The following is a 14,081-nucleotide window of genomic DNA, read 5'->3' as shown; positions in this document are numbered from 1 at the left end:
GCTGTGTGCCTTCCTGTGCCTGCACCATACCATCACCCCCAGTACCCTGATCCCTCAGTTAGGATTATATTCCCAAAGCCCCCTTCCCCTGCCTCCTTGGAAAAAAGAAAGTGGGACACTTGCAGAGGGGTCTGGAGTCCAAGTCTCTTATCTTTATTTTAACGGCCTGACAACCAGGCAGCAGCAGTCCAGGGTTCCTGGCTGGCCAGCACAGGCCTGGGGTGAGAGCTCCTGTGTGGTCTGCTGCGGCAGGACCAACTTAGACCTTTGCTCCATAGTTATGAAAGGCAGCAGTCCCAGGGCAGCTGAGATGCTGGGCACAGAGCAGCCACCCTCTCTCCTGTATCTTGCCAAACCAGCTCCATGAAAGAAGGTCCTGTTTCCCCGGTGTGCTTGGGGCTCAGGGATAGGGTTTTCCACCAGATGCTCTTCTTACCACAGCTGTCCTCTGGAGTTTTTGCAGCTTTCCTCACATTTGCACTTTCACAAATCTGGGCCATGGGGGTACTAGCAGAAAGATGGCCTTGGCTGCAGGCTCTGGACATCAGGGAGGCTTCCATCTGGCACCAGATGGCGACATAGAGCAGGGCTATCCGAGCGAGCTGAGAGCTGGGCGCACAGTGTAGTCAGGCGGCAGGGCATGCCACAGGGCTCTGAGGGGGGGTGGCCCTTATGGTAGAGAAACCAGAAGGTCTGGAAAAGTTGTGTGTCACCCCGCATGCGGTACACCAGATCATGCCAGGCGGCAGGCAGTGCATTGGGCAACCCGTAGGTTTCTCGAGCTCTATAGAGACGCTGCCAGTGTGGTATGGCTCCTGGCTCATTAGCCTGTGTCAGGTTCAGGATGTAGGTCTCATGATCTAGGACCACATGAGAGCTCCCCGGATAGTTGCCATCTATTTGGTAGACCCGGTAACCTGCAAGGAGGGAGGGCTGACTGGAAAGGGAAGGAACCAAGGCAACTCCAGGGAGAGGTCATATGTCCCGCCTGCCCCTTGCCAGCCATGGCCCCAACTCTGTTTCTGCTTCCTCTATCTCAACAACTCCCACATCACTCACCAGGATTAAGGCCGATGTAGGTGGTGGCACTGGGTGCCAGGAAGGCTACAGACAGTGGCCGGCTCAGGGTCTCCTCATCATAGAATACCTCAAACTCATCCACGTGGGTGTGGCCAAAGAACTGACCAGCCAAGGTGTTCTCATACCTGGCCAGGAGACACTAATTAGATTCAGAAGGTTTTAGGGACAGGGAAGAAATCTGGGGAGATGGGATGCTTTCTTTCTCCACACATTGAAGTAAGTAGCCTCTCTACCCCAAAGGGGCACCAGGAATGATAAAATACCCAAAGGAGTTTTCAAATGAACTTCAGACTCTTCATCTACCCCTCTTCTCCCCACTTCCCTCCTACCTGGCTACAATTCGATAATAATTCCAGCTCCAGCTTTTCAAGCAGTGCCCTGGGGGGATGTGGCCAATTATATGTACCTGCAGGGAGAGTTAAGGGAGGTTATCAGGGAGAATGCCCCTCTATTTGCTAGATGGAATGCTGCTTGATTCATCAATTGTTCAATAAGGCCAATTAGAAATTTGGGGTGGGGGGGAGGGGAAGGAAGGTTATGAGGACAAGGAGGGGTCCAGGCAGCCCTGGCCAGGACAGTTGGTACTCATCACTCTTACAACAGCTGTTACAGCTGGCCAGACACGGGGAGTGAATGAGAGCTCCTAAGGGGGACCAGGAGCTGAACTCCTAGGGAATCCTATTGTTGGAACTCCAGAAAACCAGGCTTCTCTGCTCACAGATGCTCTGGCTCCAGATAGGAGTATGGTCATGAAGGGCCTGCTTCTCCCCGCCACCCCCATGGAGCACCTATCCACCATGTTCTCACCACTTTCCCTCACCTTGTCTCCTCGATCCTCAGCTGCCTGAAGCTCTCCTACCAGCCACTGGAGCTGTCCAGCAGGATCTGTGGAGTTGATCAAGAGCCAGAAGTTCTCACGGGAACAAAAATTCATATTGAGAGAGATGAGGCGGAGGCCAGGGCGTGGGGAAAGGGCATAGAACCCCCCAATTCTGAAACAAAGTGAACACAAACAGCACTCATTCATAATCCTGGCCCTGTGCTCACAGTCCTATACTAAGCATTTGGGTGGAGGGCAGAGGCATACGGGACATCATCCCTACCAAGGGGCTCACATTCCAGCAGAAAACCAAACAGCACCGATTATAGGGTCCATATGACTGGGCAAATGGCTCAGAAAGCTAAGGGCTCTAGGCCTCAGAGATAAAAGAGAACTATAATGGGAAGCAAGGGCCATTCAGAAGGAGTATGATCTGGACCTGGAAAGTTGGGATGTTAAAGTTGCAGGGGGAGGGGAGGTGTTTTAGAGGGCCAACATGAACAGACACAGACTAGCATGGAGAAAGTATGCTGTCAATCCTGAGGGAGAGTGGCTGGACAGACATAAGGGCAGAGGTGGAGTATGGGGTCAGAGCCAGTGAAGAGAGCTGAGGACTCATGCTAGAAGAGTCACAGGTATGCCCAGGTCCCCTACTCCCTTCACTATTATCCACTTTCTTTTCCCTTCCTGGGTTTCCATGGACCTCAACTACCTGAGGGTGTGAAGGGCTTCAGGAGGGAGCCAGGACTCCCATGCCTTGGCCATTGCCTCATAGAGCCAGCTGGAAGAGTGATTGCCCTCTATGAAGGGGGGAGGGAAGCCATTGACAGGTGTGCTCTCATGGTTGCCCACAGCAGGGTACACAGGCACTGGCCCCAAGAACTTCTTCACAAGGGCTGTGACAGTGGTCAGGGCCCGAAGCTGGTCCTGACGTGATTGGTGCCAGATATTGTGGGCGGGGATGTCTCCTGTCCAGTACACCATATCAAAGGGGCCGGCAGGGCCCAGCCCGCTCAACAGGCTCTCCAGGGTCCGCAGGGGCAGGTCACACTTGCTGTACTCGCCCCAGTATCCAGCACCTGGGCGGGAGGCAGGTGGCAGGCCAGAATCCTGGCGGCAACACAGTGGGTTCTCACAGTCAGGATCTGTGCCCTCCAGGTAGTCATGATCCCAGTGCAGGTCAGTGAGAAAGAGGATGCGGCTGACAGGGGCGCCTGGGGCTGGGGGCTTGGGTGGTTGTGGGGCCGGCTTTGGTACAGCTGGCAAAGAGATGTTCCAAGATGAGAAGACGTCCCAGTGCCCACAAGTGGAGCCCAGGAGCAGACCACAGGCCTCAGATGGGCTCAGCACTGAGCGTGTCCACACCTCCACCACATCATCTTCAAAGAGCTGGACAGTTGACTGGCACACAGCGGGCGGTGCTATCTTCAGCAGTTTGCAGAGCTTGGTGGCTATGGAGCCCACCCACTCCACACCGGACTCCTTCTGTGGTGGGAAGAACCAGTGATGAGAGGTCAGAGACAGCACAGGGACCAGGCCAACCCCTGGCTACCACCATCTGTGCCTTCATATCCAAACTGGGGCCAAGCCAGACTCAATGCCACTGTGGTGAAGAGACCTCAGAGCACCCCCTGACTCCCACAGATATTGCCCTGTGACTCAGGCAGCACTAGGCCAGTACTTCCTCTTCAGCTCAGTAGGCAATGGCATTTCAGGCCTTTTGCTTGCCTGGCTGGCTTCCTCAGTCACTGTCTGCAGAGTGCCTTGAAATTCGGGCTGGGCAATATAGCTGTCCAGAGTTTGGGGACACACACAAAGGCAGGTTCCCTGGGGAGACCTGCAAAACTCACCTACCAACCAGCATTCATCATCCCATCAGGGTCAGGGCAGCCCCATCTACTCCCACACCCTTGGATCTTTCTGAATTCAAGTCCCTTCTGAGCAGCTAGTACAGGCATGGTGCTCCGGATTAGCGATGCCAAATGTAAGGCACAGGGGGATTCAGAGTCAGATATACCAGGAAAGGAGTCCCAGCCTTGTCGCCAGCTATGTGCCCTCAGTGAAGTTACTTCACCTCTCCCAGATGCTCTTCATTTGGCAAATGGAGATACTGTAACGAAAACACCTCACAGACTTGACTTGACCTGTATAAAATGGCTAGCACAGTGCCCGGCATATAATTTGAGCTCTTTCCTTACTTCACAAGGTCACAATGGAGGTAGTGGTGGCGTGTAGACATGGGTGTCCCTAAAGGAGAGCAAATCCGGTAAAGGCTAGTATCCTCCAGCCTCTTCATCAGGGATGCTCTTCATGACCCCAGCCCCAGCCCATCCACTCCCCGCCCCCGCCCCCGCCCCCGCTCCCTTGGCTGCTCCACTGCAGGCCCTTTAAGCGCTCACCTTCAGCCCAAAGTCGATAGCGGTGAACAAGCTTTTGCAAACTGGGCAGGTGAGGTTCCACCACCCAAAGGCGTCACGGAGCTGGGGCACTAAGCGACCGACGTGTTGGCTTTGGACGGGAAGAGGGTGGGCCCCGGCCGGGGCCCAGAGAACCAACGCCAGAATCAGAGGCAGGCCCATCCACAGAAGCCTCAGTCTGGGGGACCCTCGGGTCCGGTCCGATTCCTGCTCCGGGCCGGACCTGCGGTGGCCCTGGCCGGGAGATACTCCATGGCGGGGCATTGCCCGGCTTCCTAGACAGGGCTGGTTCACCCCTCCGGGTCCCCCGGGTCTCGGCCCTGGCTAGCTCTCAAAGCGCGAGGCAAGACTAGGGACGGCCGACGAGCCCCCGGGGCAGCCGGCTGACTGCTCCGCGTCCAGCCGCAAGGCAGCTCCGCCCCTTCCTCTTCCTGGGTTCCCCAGCAGGAGATATCCCCAGCAGCCGGGATCCGGGTCGGCGAGGGAGGCTGAGGGGGCGGAGCGTACCAGGACCCCGCCCATGCCCCGCCCCGGCTCTGACCGGACTGCGCGCGCAGCTGAGCGGAGGGAAGCTGTGTGCGCCCTAACCGCGGGAGGTCGCTGTCGTAGCCCTTGTACATGCTGTGGAGGCAATCAAATGTGGCTGGTGAAAGGCTCGCGGAGGCTCCTAGGCGCCTGCTCTCTTCAAACCTGGACTAAATTCCTGGAATAGCTAATTGCCAGGCCCACCTGGCACACTACTGGCCCACCACAGGGAAGGAAATCTGGGGAACAGCACGCCCTAATAGGGCAGGGATTCTCACACTGAGTGTGTCGCCTCTGCCCTGAGAGCGCCTCCCCTCCATCTCCCCTGTTCTGCCACAGGCACCAGGACCCTTGAGTCACCCTGACTGAGAATCTTTGAGTCACATTTGATGCAGAGTTCCTGATGGAAAGGGCTCTGAACTCGTGGGGACACCCATACATTTACCTTACAGATGAGGAAACTGTGGCTCAGAGATGGTGAAGTGACTAAAAAGGAGTACAGATCATACAGCGAGGAGGACCAGGAACATGAACTAGAACTTGGGTGTCCCTTGCATCTATGATGGTGAAAGTAACATTTACTGAGCTCTATGCATGTTCCGGCACGGATCCAGACACTTTATAGTTACTATCTTCAATTGGAACAACCCTAAGAAGTAAGTATAATACTATTATTACTTCCATTTTGCAGATGGGGAAAATGAAGCATGGGGAAGTTAAGTGGCAGGACAGCAGTTAAAACCTGAGCTGTTTACCTCCTCGAGTGCTTCTCCAAGATCCACAGAGCTACCAAAGTCCTGTCAGTTCTTTTCTTTGAGAATTTCAAGTGACTCTTTTCCTGAGTTCATCAGGGCATCTTCTCAGAGTAATTGTAGTATAATAAGTATATTTGGTCTTTGTCTCGAATTCCTGTTCAGGGCACTGAGCTCCTAAAACCCTTTGAATTTCCTGGGTGATTGAGTGCTTTTGTTATTTATACTACCCCTTTTCAATCACACCTAAATTTATGCTAATGAGCCTGAAGATGGGGCTGGTGACTTAAAGACAAAGTGATTAGAGGGTGAGAAATTTCAGCTCCACCCTCAACCTACAGGGAAGGGAGGAGTGGAGATTGAGCTCTTTATCTCTTTGATAGTTTCCTGTTGGTGAATTTAAGGAGTTGCTAGTAGGGTGGCACACCTGGAGAGCACACGGCAGCTTCATGACATCCCCCCCCCTCCCCCCCCCCCCCCCCCGCCCGCCTTATCCTGTGGATTTCTTCCATTTGGCTATTTCTGACTATACGCTTTATAATAAACTGGTAAATGTAAATAAGGTGTTTTCTGAGTTCTGTAAGCTGTTCCAGCAAAATATCAAACCTGAGGAGAGTGTCCTGGAACCCCAGAAGCTGGGCAATTCTGTGGGACTGAGTTCTTTAATTTGTGGGATCTGATGCTGCCTCTAGGTAGTGTCAGAATTGAATTGAATTGCTGTATAGCCAGTTGGTTTTGGAGAATTTGAGAGTTGTTAGGTATCACCAGAAGTGGTGTCAGAAGTAGGATATGCTGGGGTGCCTCGATGGCTCAGTCAGTTAAGCATCAGACTTCGGCTCAGGTCATGATCTCACGGTTCATGGGTTTGAGCCCTGTGCTGACAGCTCCAAGCCTGGAGGCTACTTCAGATTCTGTGTCTCCCTTTCTCTCTTTGCCCCTTCCCTGCTTGTGCTCTCTCTCTCTCTCCCTCTCTCAAAAATACATAAATAAACACTTAAAAAAGGATTTGCTAAAATAATAATAATAATAATAAATAAAATAAAATAAATAAAGAAGTAGGATTTACTGGCCTGGCCCTAGCTTATGAAAACATGTGTTTTGGGAAAAGAGAGAATGAAAGGGTGGAGGAGAAGAGGAGGAACCTTTGATTCCTGGGTGGCAATGTTCACATAGTCACCCATAGTATCAAACAGCAATTGTGCTATCATCAATTACTAAAGGTAAAATTTACCAATGGAGTTTAGAGATGGATCTAACTCCTGGGAAATTGATTCACTGGATGTTTAAGGAAATGGAAACTAATAAAAAAGCAAACTATATAATCTCTCTTTCTCTATTTATTTTTGAGAGAGAGAGAGAGAGAGAGAGAGAGAGAGAGCACTCACAAGTGGAGTAGGGGCAGAGAGAGAGGGAAACAGAGGAACCAAAGTGAGCTTGGCACTGACAGCAGAGGGCCCAATGTAAGGCTTGAACTCACCAACTGCAAGATCATGACCTGAGCCGAAGTTTGATGCTTAAGTGACTGAGCCACGCAGGTGCCCCCAAACTATATAATCTCTTCGTTATTGTTATCTGTAATCACTAAAATGAAAGAAAGGTAGAGGGCTGGGTGAGACCTTGATGCTGGACCAAGCTCAGATTTTGGTTAGTCTGGGTTTTGGCTTATGTCGGGACTATTGAGAGTACCTCTAAAACTCTGTCCTAAGAAGATGGGCCACAAGGGAGAGGACAAAACCAAGAAACTACTGAAACCAGGAGGTATCATGTGAGGGAGTTGTTTTATTTTGTAGATTAGTATCATCAACTTCCTGAAGAACCTTTACTGAAATGGATTGTGAGTGTGACTAATTTAGGGGCAGTATCTTTGTTTTTACATGCTTCAGCATGGAAGAGCATGTTTGGGTTGTTACTGGACCCATAGCTCACTATGGAAAAATCGCAGATGGCCATACAGAGACACAGAGGGTTATTCCTGAGGAAATGACCAGCCTGCTAGATTGGATAAAACCACTCCCATCCCCCACCCCCCACCCCCCACAAGTAACTTTCCTGCTGCAAAATCAGTCCAAGAAGCCTTATCAAATTTGGTGTCTAAGCTTCCCTTCATGGGTGTTACTGATGTTAATAAAAACATTAGATTAACAAGAGAATGGGGAGACAAAAAGGGGAGAGTCAAAGTTCATCTTGATGGACAGCAGGATGGACATATCTAGATGGTTATTAAGAAGAAGGTTTCAAGTAGCCCCATTTGTCCCATTTGTCCCATTTGTTAACTATTGTTGCTCTCAGTCTCTGTCCTTGCTATGTAAGAGGACATTGATGACCCTCAGAGCCCAAATTCTACCTGTTTTCCAAGATCTTATCCCATGAAGTCCTTTCCTTTGCTCACATCCTATTTCCTTAACAGTATCTTTCTTGCTCACTCCCTTCTTGCTCATTTGCCCAATTCTCTTTCTTACAGTGTTCTCTTTCTTACAGTTCATATAGTTGGTTTTGGTGGAACCATTATCGATGCATATCACACACCCTTATCCTTCTGAGTAGGTGATCAAAAGCCCCTCTTCCCCTGACATGGATGACATTGTTCTTCAGGAATTGAATTAGATTCTGAGACAAAGATGAACATGCAAGAGATTTCTTCAGGGACGCCTGGGTGGCTCAGTCAGTTAAGTGTCTGATTTTGGCTCAGGTCATGATCTCATGGATTGTGAGTTCGAGCCCCACGTTGGGCTCTGTGCTGACAGCTCAGAGCCTGGAGCCTGCTTTGGATTCTGTGTCTCCCTTTTTCTATGCCCCTCCTCAACTCATGTGTGCGTATGCGTGTGCTCTCCTTGCTCTCTTTTTCTCTCTCAAAAATAAATAAACATTAAACAAAGTTTTAAAAAAAGATTTTTTCAGAAGTGCTTTTGGAATCTATAGCTGTGGAAGGATGGGAAAGATAGTGGGATTGGGCAGAGGGACATGTTGAGCTTTGATGCTACCTCAGTAGAGACCTCAGCAGACCCAGTGGGAGTTCTGAAGCTGGGATGACCCTTCAAAGTTGTCCTGAAATGGCATGAAGGGGCTTGCTTCATTTGGGGAAGTTCCTGTGGGTGCTGATAGCTGAGGGCTTTCTGTTGAGAGCAGGCCTAACAGATGGGAGAATAAGTCCTTCGTTCCTGGAGGGAGACCAGGTGGCAATGACAGTGTCTACCACAGTCCATCCACCTCGTGTGCCACTTGGATCCATTTCTTCATATAAGTTCTGGGAGCAGTTCCCCCAGCATTGTGGTGAGCCTCTCTCTTCATGGTGGAAACTTAGAAAAGGAAAGCTAGTAGGAAGAATTATGGTTACTGTAACTGATATCAGGATAGCAAGGGATACCCATCATTTTTCTTTTCTACCGCACATTCTAGATTTCCTTCCTCCTTAGCTAGCACCTCTGGTGATTTCAGTGGCTTTACCTGATGGTGTGATCCAGACTTTTACTCCTGAGGTGTGTGAGCATCTGGTATCCATGCCCTCCTCAAGCCATTGCTTCTGCATTTTTTTATTTTACCATCAAAAGAGAGGAGGAGAGTGTCAAGAGGCTCCCGAGTGGACAAGCTGATGCCAAACTATTTCTCCTCCATCTCTTTTGTGTAGCAGCTGCCCTGCCTCCTCTATTCTTGTAATCAGGATCTACTCTGGCCAAGATGGTGATGCTTCTTCTTGCCCTTCACACAAGGAGCCAAAAGTTGTTGGGCAGCAGCCATACTCTCTCCCCTGTTGGACACATTTTCCCTTTGGGAATCAGGACCTCTAAACCTGTGGGGCCTAGCATTGTAGGGACAGGAAGCACAAATTCTCCAGGCAGATCATAGGAGTAATGGTAAGAAGCCAATTCCTGCTTCCTCCCTTGTTTTTGGACTCATGCGTTCTACCTGTTGGGCACACTGCATAATATGAAGGTTGCTATTTTAAAGTGGACACTGCATGCTGGAAGACAGCACACTGTCTTCTCTAGGTATCATTTTCTTTTTTTTTTTTTTTTTTTAAATTTTTTTTTTTCAACGTTTATTTATTTTTGGGACAGAGAGAGACAGAGCATGAACGGGGGAGGGGCAGAGAGAGAGGGAGACACAGAATTGGAAACAGGCTCCAGGCTCTGAGCCATCAGCCCAGAGCCCGACGCAGGGCTCGAACTCCCAGACCGCGAGATTGTGACCTGGCTGAAGTCGGACACTCAACCAACTGCGCCACCCAGGCGCCCCTCTAGGTATCATTTTCAAGTTTATGCTTTAGCTGTGCCTTCACCAGCCCATTCCATCACTGTATCAGGCTGGCAGTTTCTGGGTTGTGTGGTATGTAATGTGACCAGTGGGTTGCCTAATCACTTTATACCTCCTTTGGGCTCCTTGGGCTTTATACCCCTCCTGGGCTCACTTTATACCTCCTTTGCTAAAGACTGGGTCCTTGGTCTGATGTGATGGGATTCCATGCCTGTTGTTCAAACACTGTAAGCTCTTTTGGAATACTACGTGGCAATGAGAAAAAATGAAATATGGCCTTTTGTAGCAACGTGGATGGAACTGGAGAGTGTGATGCTAAGTGAAATAAGCCATACAGAGAAAGACAGATACCATATGGTTTCACTCTTATGTGGATCCTGAGAAACTTAACAGGAACCCATGGGGGAGGGGAAGGAAAAAAAAAAAAAAAGAGGTTAGAGTGTGAGAGAGCCAAAGCATAAGAGACTGTTAAAAACTGAGAACAAACTGAGGGTTGATGGGGAGTGGGAGGGAGGAGAGGGTGGGTGATGGGTATTGAGGAGGGCACATTTTGGGATGAGCACTGGGTGTTGTATGGAAACCAATTTGTCAATAAATTTCATATATATATATATATATATATATATATATATATATATATAAAAGTTAAATTAGAGTGACTATAACAGCAGTTTATCCCATGATAATAGCCAGTTACCCATGGTCCAAGAGTTGCTAAGGCTGAGTTGAAAAGGACCACAGTAAAAAAAAAAAAAAAAACAAACAAAACAAAACAAAACAAAAAAAACACTGTAAGCTCTTAGATGATGGTGATGGTTGACTCAGGAAAGGTAAAACCATGCCTGAAATATGTTATTTATTCCTGACAAAACAAACTGCTTCACCCTTTAGAGTAGAAGGAATCCAGTGTAGTCAACTTGCCACCAAGGGGCTAGTTGGTCTCTTCAAGGTATGGTGCCATCTTGGAGACTTGGCTTCTGTTTTTGCTGCTAGCAAGTTTGCTGCTAGCAGGTTAGACACTTGACATTTGGCAAAAACCTTTATCAGGTTTGGTAAGTGGGAGCCCACCCTATTGGGCGTATGGGAATGGGTTTCTAATGATTAATGCTGACGCCTAGCCTCTATTTTGGGAGGAGACTCCTATCATTTCTATTGCTGTCAGTGAGTCCACCAACTCAGCAGTAGTGTTTTCTGCCATCAGCCTTGGCCTATATAGTAGAGCCATTATGGAACGTCTTGGTGATGCTGGTAGCCCTCCTACCAAACATTCCTTATTACTTTGGCAAATTATGTATCCTGTGGAATATAGTTATTTCATGAGTTTTCCAACCTTATAAAGTCTATCCTTCTTGACACCCACTTTCTGAGCCTTTTTATCCTTCCTGTCAGTTACGGCATTTCTGCCTCACTTGGTGCAGGCTGTCACTTTCTCCGTGCTTTTAGTTGCAGATTAATTATTTTACACTTTTCATTACTCTTTTCTAGAACATCCATGAGCTTAGCTATAATCACTCAACTTCCTTATTCTTTTTTTTTTTAATTTTTAAAATGTTTATTTATTTTTGAGAGAGACATAGACAGAGTCGACCAGGGGAGGGGCAAAGAGACGGAGACACAGAATGGGAAGCAGGCTCCAGACTCCAGGCTGTCATCCCAGAGCCCGATGTGGGACTCAAACTCATGAACTGTGAGATCGTGACCTGAGCCAAAGTCAGACGCTTAACTGACTAAGCCATCCAGGTGCCCCTCAATTCCCTTATTCTTATAGTTACAGTTTCCCTCGTGTTTCTCAAAAATCTGATTCACTGAACCAGCCAGTGCATTTCTTTGTACCAGGATACCATCCCAATTCACCCGGGACTCTCCAACTCCACCTAACCGATGCTGGGTCCCTGTCAGCTGGGTGGCGAGTGATCCTGCTCTAAAATCCCATGTTAGCATCTGCTTTCTTAGAGCATCCTGGCACCAGCTGCTGCAGGTTGGGTTATCCATAGCAGACCCTAAGATGGAGATGAACTTGCTGGAGGTTTCTTAGGGAGTACTCTCAGGATCACCTCCTGTGAAGGAAAGGAAGCAAGTAGGATTGGGCAGGGGGAGAGGATGAATGTTGAGTCAGTCTCTGCAGAGGCCTCAGCCAACCCTACAGTGGGTTCTGAAGCTGAGAAGACTTTTCAGATTGTTCCAAGCTGAATCAGGGGGACCGAGCCTTTGCTCCCTTCTAAATTAATTGGTCATAGGATGCTTCAGAAAGGGGGTATGACCTTGGGCAAGGTGGCTTTCCTAGGTGAGGGCTCCTGTATGGGCTCATCATTGAGGGCCATATTCCAGCAGCACCCCCAACATCTGGGGGGGCCAAGTCCTTCATTCCTGAAGGGGAACCTGGGTGACCCATAGCAGTGTCCACCACACTCCTATTCCCAGGGTCCATCTTAAGAAAGGACATAAATACAACTTGGATATCCTATGGCCTAAGAATCATTATGAGCAGAGTTCTGTGGGGCTAAGAGTGAGAGTGGTAAGGGCTACTTTATTCTTTATTTTCTCTGGATTTTAGAAACTCTGAAACCTATTTTGGAGGCTCCTAGGCTACTGGACAATGGGCAAAACTCAGGGAAGGGGAGAGGAGCCTGGTGTTAAAGATCTAAGGCTCACACAGCCCCTGCTTCCATAGCAAATTGGGTGCCAGGCTTGGAGAGTGATTGGCATGGGAATAACATGCCTGGTTGGGACAGAGAACTTCCTAGTTAATTTGGACTAATTGGATCAGGTACCACTAGGGTACCTGTGCTCTTTTGTGTCAGGAAACCTGTTCAAATTCTGTACAGGTAACCAGCCAACTCTCCAGCTGCCTTTAGAACTGCAGATTAAATTCATAATCGCCCCTCCTCCCTGGCAGCAGCCTAGAACTGATGGGAAGAGGTCCCCCTCTTGTGGATATTTTAGGGAGTACTAGAGAACTAGGAATTTATCGATTCGAGGGCATGGACCCTGAAGAAATGGAATCTTCTGACAGGCAATTGCAACAGTGTGTCCCAAACCCTCCATGGTAGGGACTGTGACTGTGGGGATGGGCGTTAGATTCAGTCTCCTGGGTTAGAATCCTGGCTCTGCTGCTCACTCATTGTGTGACCTGGAAAAAACACATCACTTTATGAGCTTTGATTTCTTCCTAGATGACATGGGGATAATAATGGTGCGTGGTGGTTGTGAGATTCAGTGAGATCCCAAGGACTTAGAACAGTATGTAGTGTCGAGGAGGTGTTTAGTGTCTGATGCCATCCTGTTAAGCTACATCTTCCATCTGTACTATCATTGCTTTAATGAGGTCCAGCTCAGGGCTCCTGGCTACCCATGCCCCATTCATAGTATCCATTGCAGGGGAGAGGAACTTACTGTGGTGAGGTGAAGGCCAAAGGAAAGAATGTGGGAAGAGGCATCTAGGTGGCTCAGTAGGTTAAGCATCCGACTTCAGCTCAGGTCATGATCTTGTGGTTTGGGAGTTCGAGCCCCGTGTCAGGCTCTGTGCTGTCAACTTGGAGCCTGGAGTCTGCTTCAGATTCTGTGTGTCTCTCTCTACCCCTTCCCTGCTTGTTCTCTGTCTCTTTCTCTCTCTCTGTCTCTCAAAAATAAGTAAACATTAAAAAAATGTTTTAAAGGAAAGAATGTGGGAAACTCGGAAAAATCCTTTCCCTCACTGCCCTCACTTCCACCTAATTACCCATGGAAGGTGTAGGGAGCATTTACCTAACAGATGGTGACTTGGCTCCTTTTATTGCCAGGCAGTCATACATTTATTAGCTCAACACACACACACACACACACACACACACACACACACACACACACCCCACACACACTCATACTCTGTTTGTCTAAACAAAAACCTCACAGAATTCAGCCTCCCTAGAAAAGCCCTTTAGTCATCTACTGTTATTCATGCAACCTCTCTCTCCCCACCTGAATTCCTTATGAAAGGATTCTTTCAGTAACAACAATTCCCTTCAGAGGGGGGAGAGAGAAATTTTGCATCTAAGAGAAATATAATTTAGAAATTTCCCTATATTGTTATACTAGTAACTGAGCAATTCTAACCAGTCCAATAGGAGTTTCCATGGGGGACATGTGGGAAGTTGTGGGAGCAGAGAGGAGGCATGTCACCTGGATCTGAGGGCCTTAGTGCAGGTTCCCTAGGAAGTGAGTTACGTCTATGCTAGGACCAAAGAATGGAATGAGACT

The 14,081-nt window shown here is 48.9% G+C and overlaps 1 protein-coding gene across 2 annotated transcripts; it reads right to left on the bottom strand.

The window, feature by feature from the left end:
- Window positions 1-132: 132 nt before the first annotated feature.
- SMPD1 (sphingomyelin phosphodiesterase 1) lies at window positions 133-4,787 on the bottom strand. 2 transcript variants are annotated; one of them, XM_006937046.4, is made up of 6 exons: window positions 4,300-4,778; window positions 2,613-3,385; window positions 1,901-2,072; window positions 1,410-1,486; window positions 1,060-1,205; window positions 133-917 (listed from the first exon to the last, which is right to left on the bottom strand). In XM_006937046.4, exons 1-6 carry the CDS (start codon window positions 4,579-4,581, stop codon window positions 508-510), a joined length of 1,860 nt encoding a protein of 619 aa, XP_006937108.1. In that variant the 5' UTR covers window positions 4,582-4,778; the 3' UTR covers window positions 133-507. The 2 variants fall into 2 exon arrangements, with proteins under 2 accessions (XP_006937108.1, XP_044894794.1); XM_045038859.1 differs by having other exon boundaries at window positions 755-937; window positions 4,300-4,787.
- Between the last annotated feature and the right edge of the window lie 9,294 nt (window positions 4,788-14,081).

Source organism: Felis catus, chromosome D1 (genome assembly GCF_018350175.1).
Source record: "Felis catus isolate Fca126 chromosome D1, F.catus_Fca126_mat1.0, whole genome shotgun sequence".
Classification (NCBI taxonomy): Eukaryota; Metazoa; Chordata; class Mammalia; order Carnivora; family Felidae; genus Felis; species Felis catus.
Note: the sequence above shows the minus strand (reverse complement) of the source record. Positions and strands in the feature narration are given on the sequence as shown.

Bases quoted from the DNA above. Each gene is read 5' to 3' on its own strand.
- SMPD1 (XM_006937046.4), bottom strand. From the start codon at position 4,581: ATGCCCCGCCATGGAGTATCTCCCGGCCAGGGCCACCGCAGGTCCGGC. The intron at 1,487-1,900 runs GTGAGGGAAAGT...CTCTCCCTGCAG, and splicing joins CTGAGGATCGAGGAGACAAG to GTACATATAATTGGCCACAT. The intron at 1,206-1,409 runs GTAGGAGGGAAG...TCTCCTGGCCAG, and splicing joins TATTATCGAATTGTAGCCAG to GTATGAGAACACCTTGGCTG.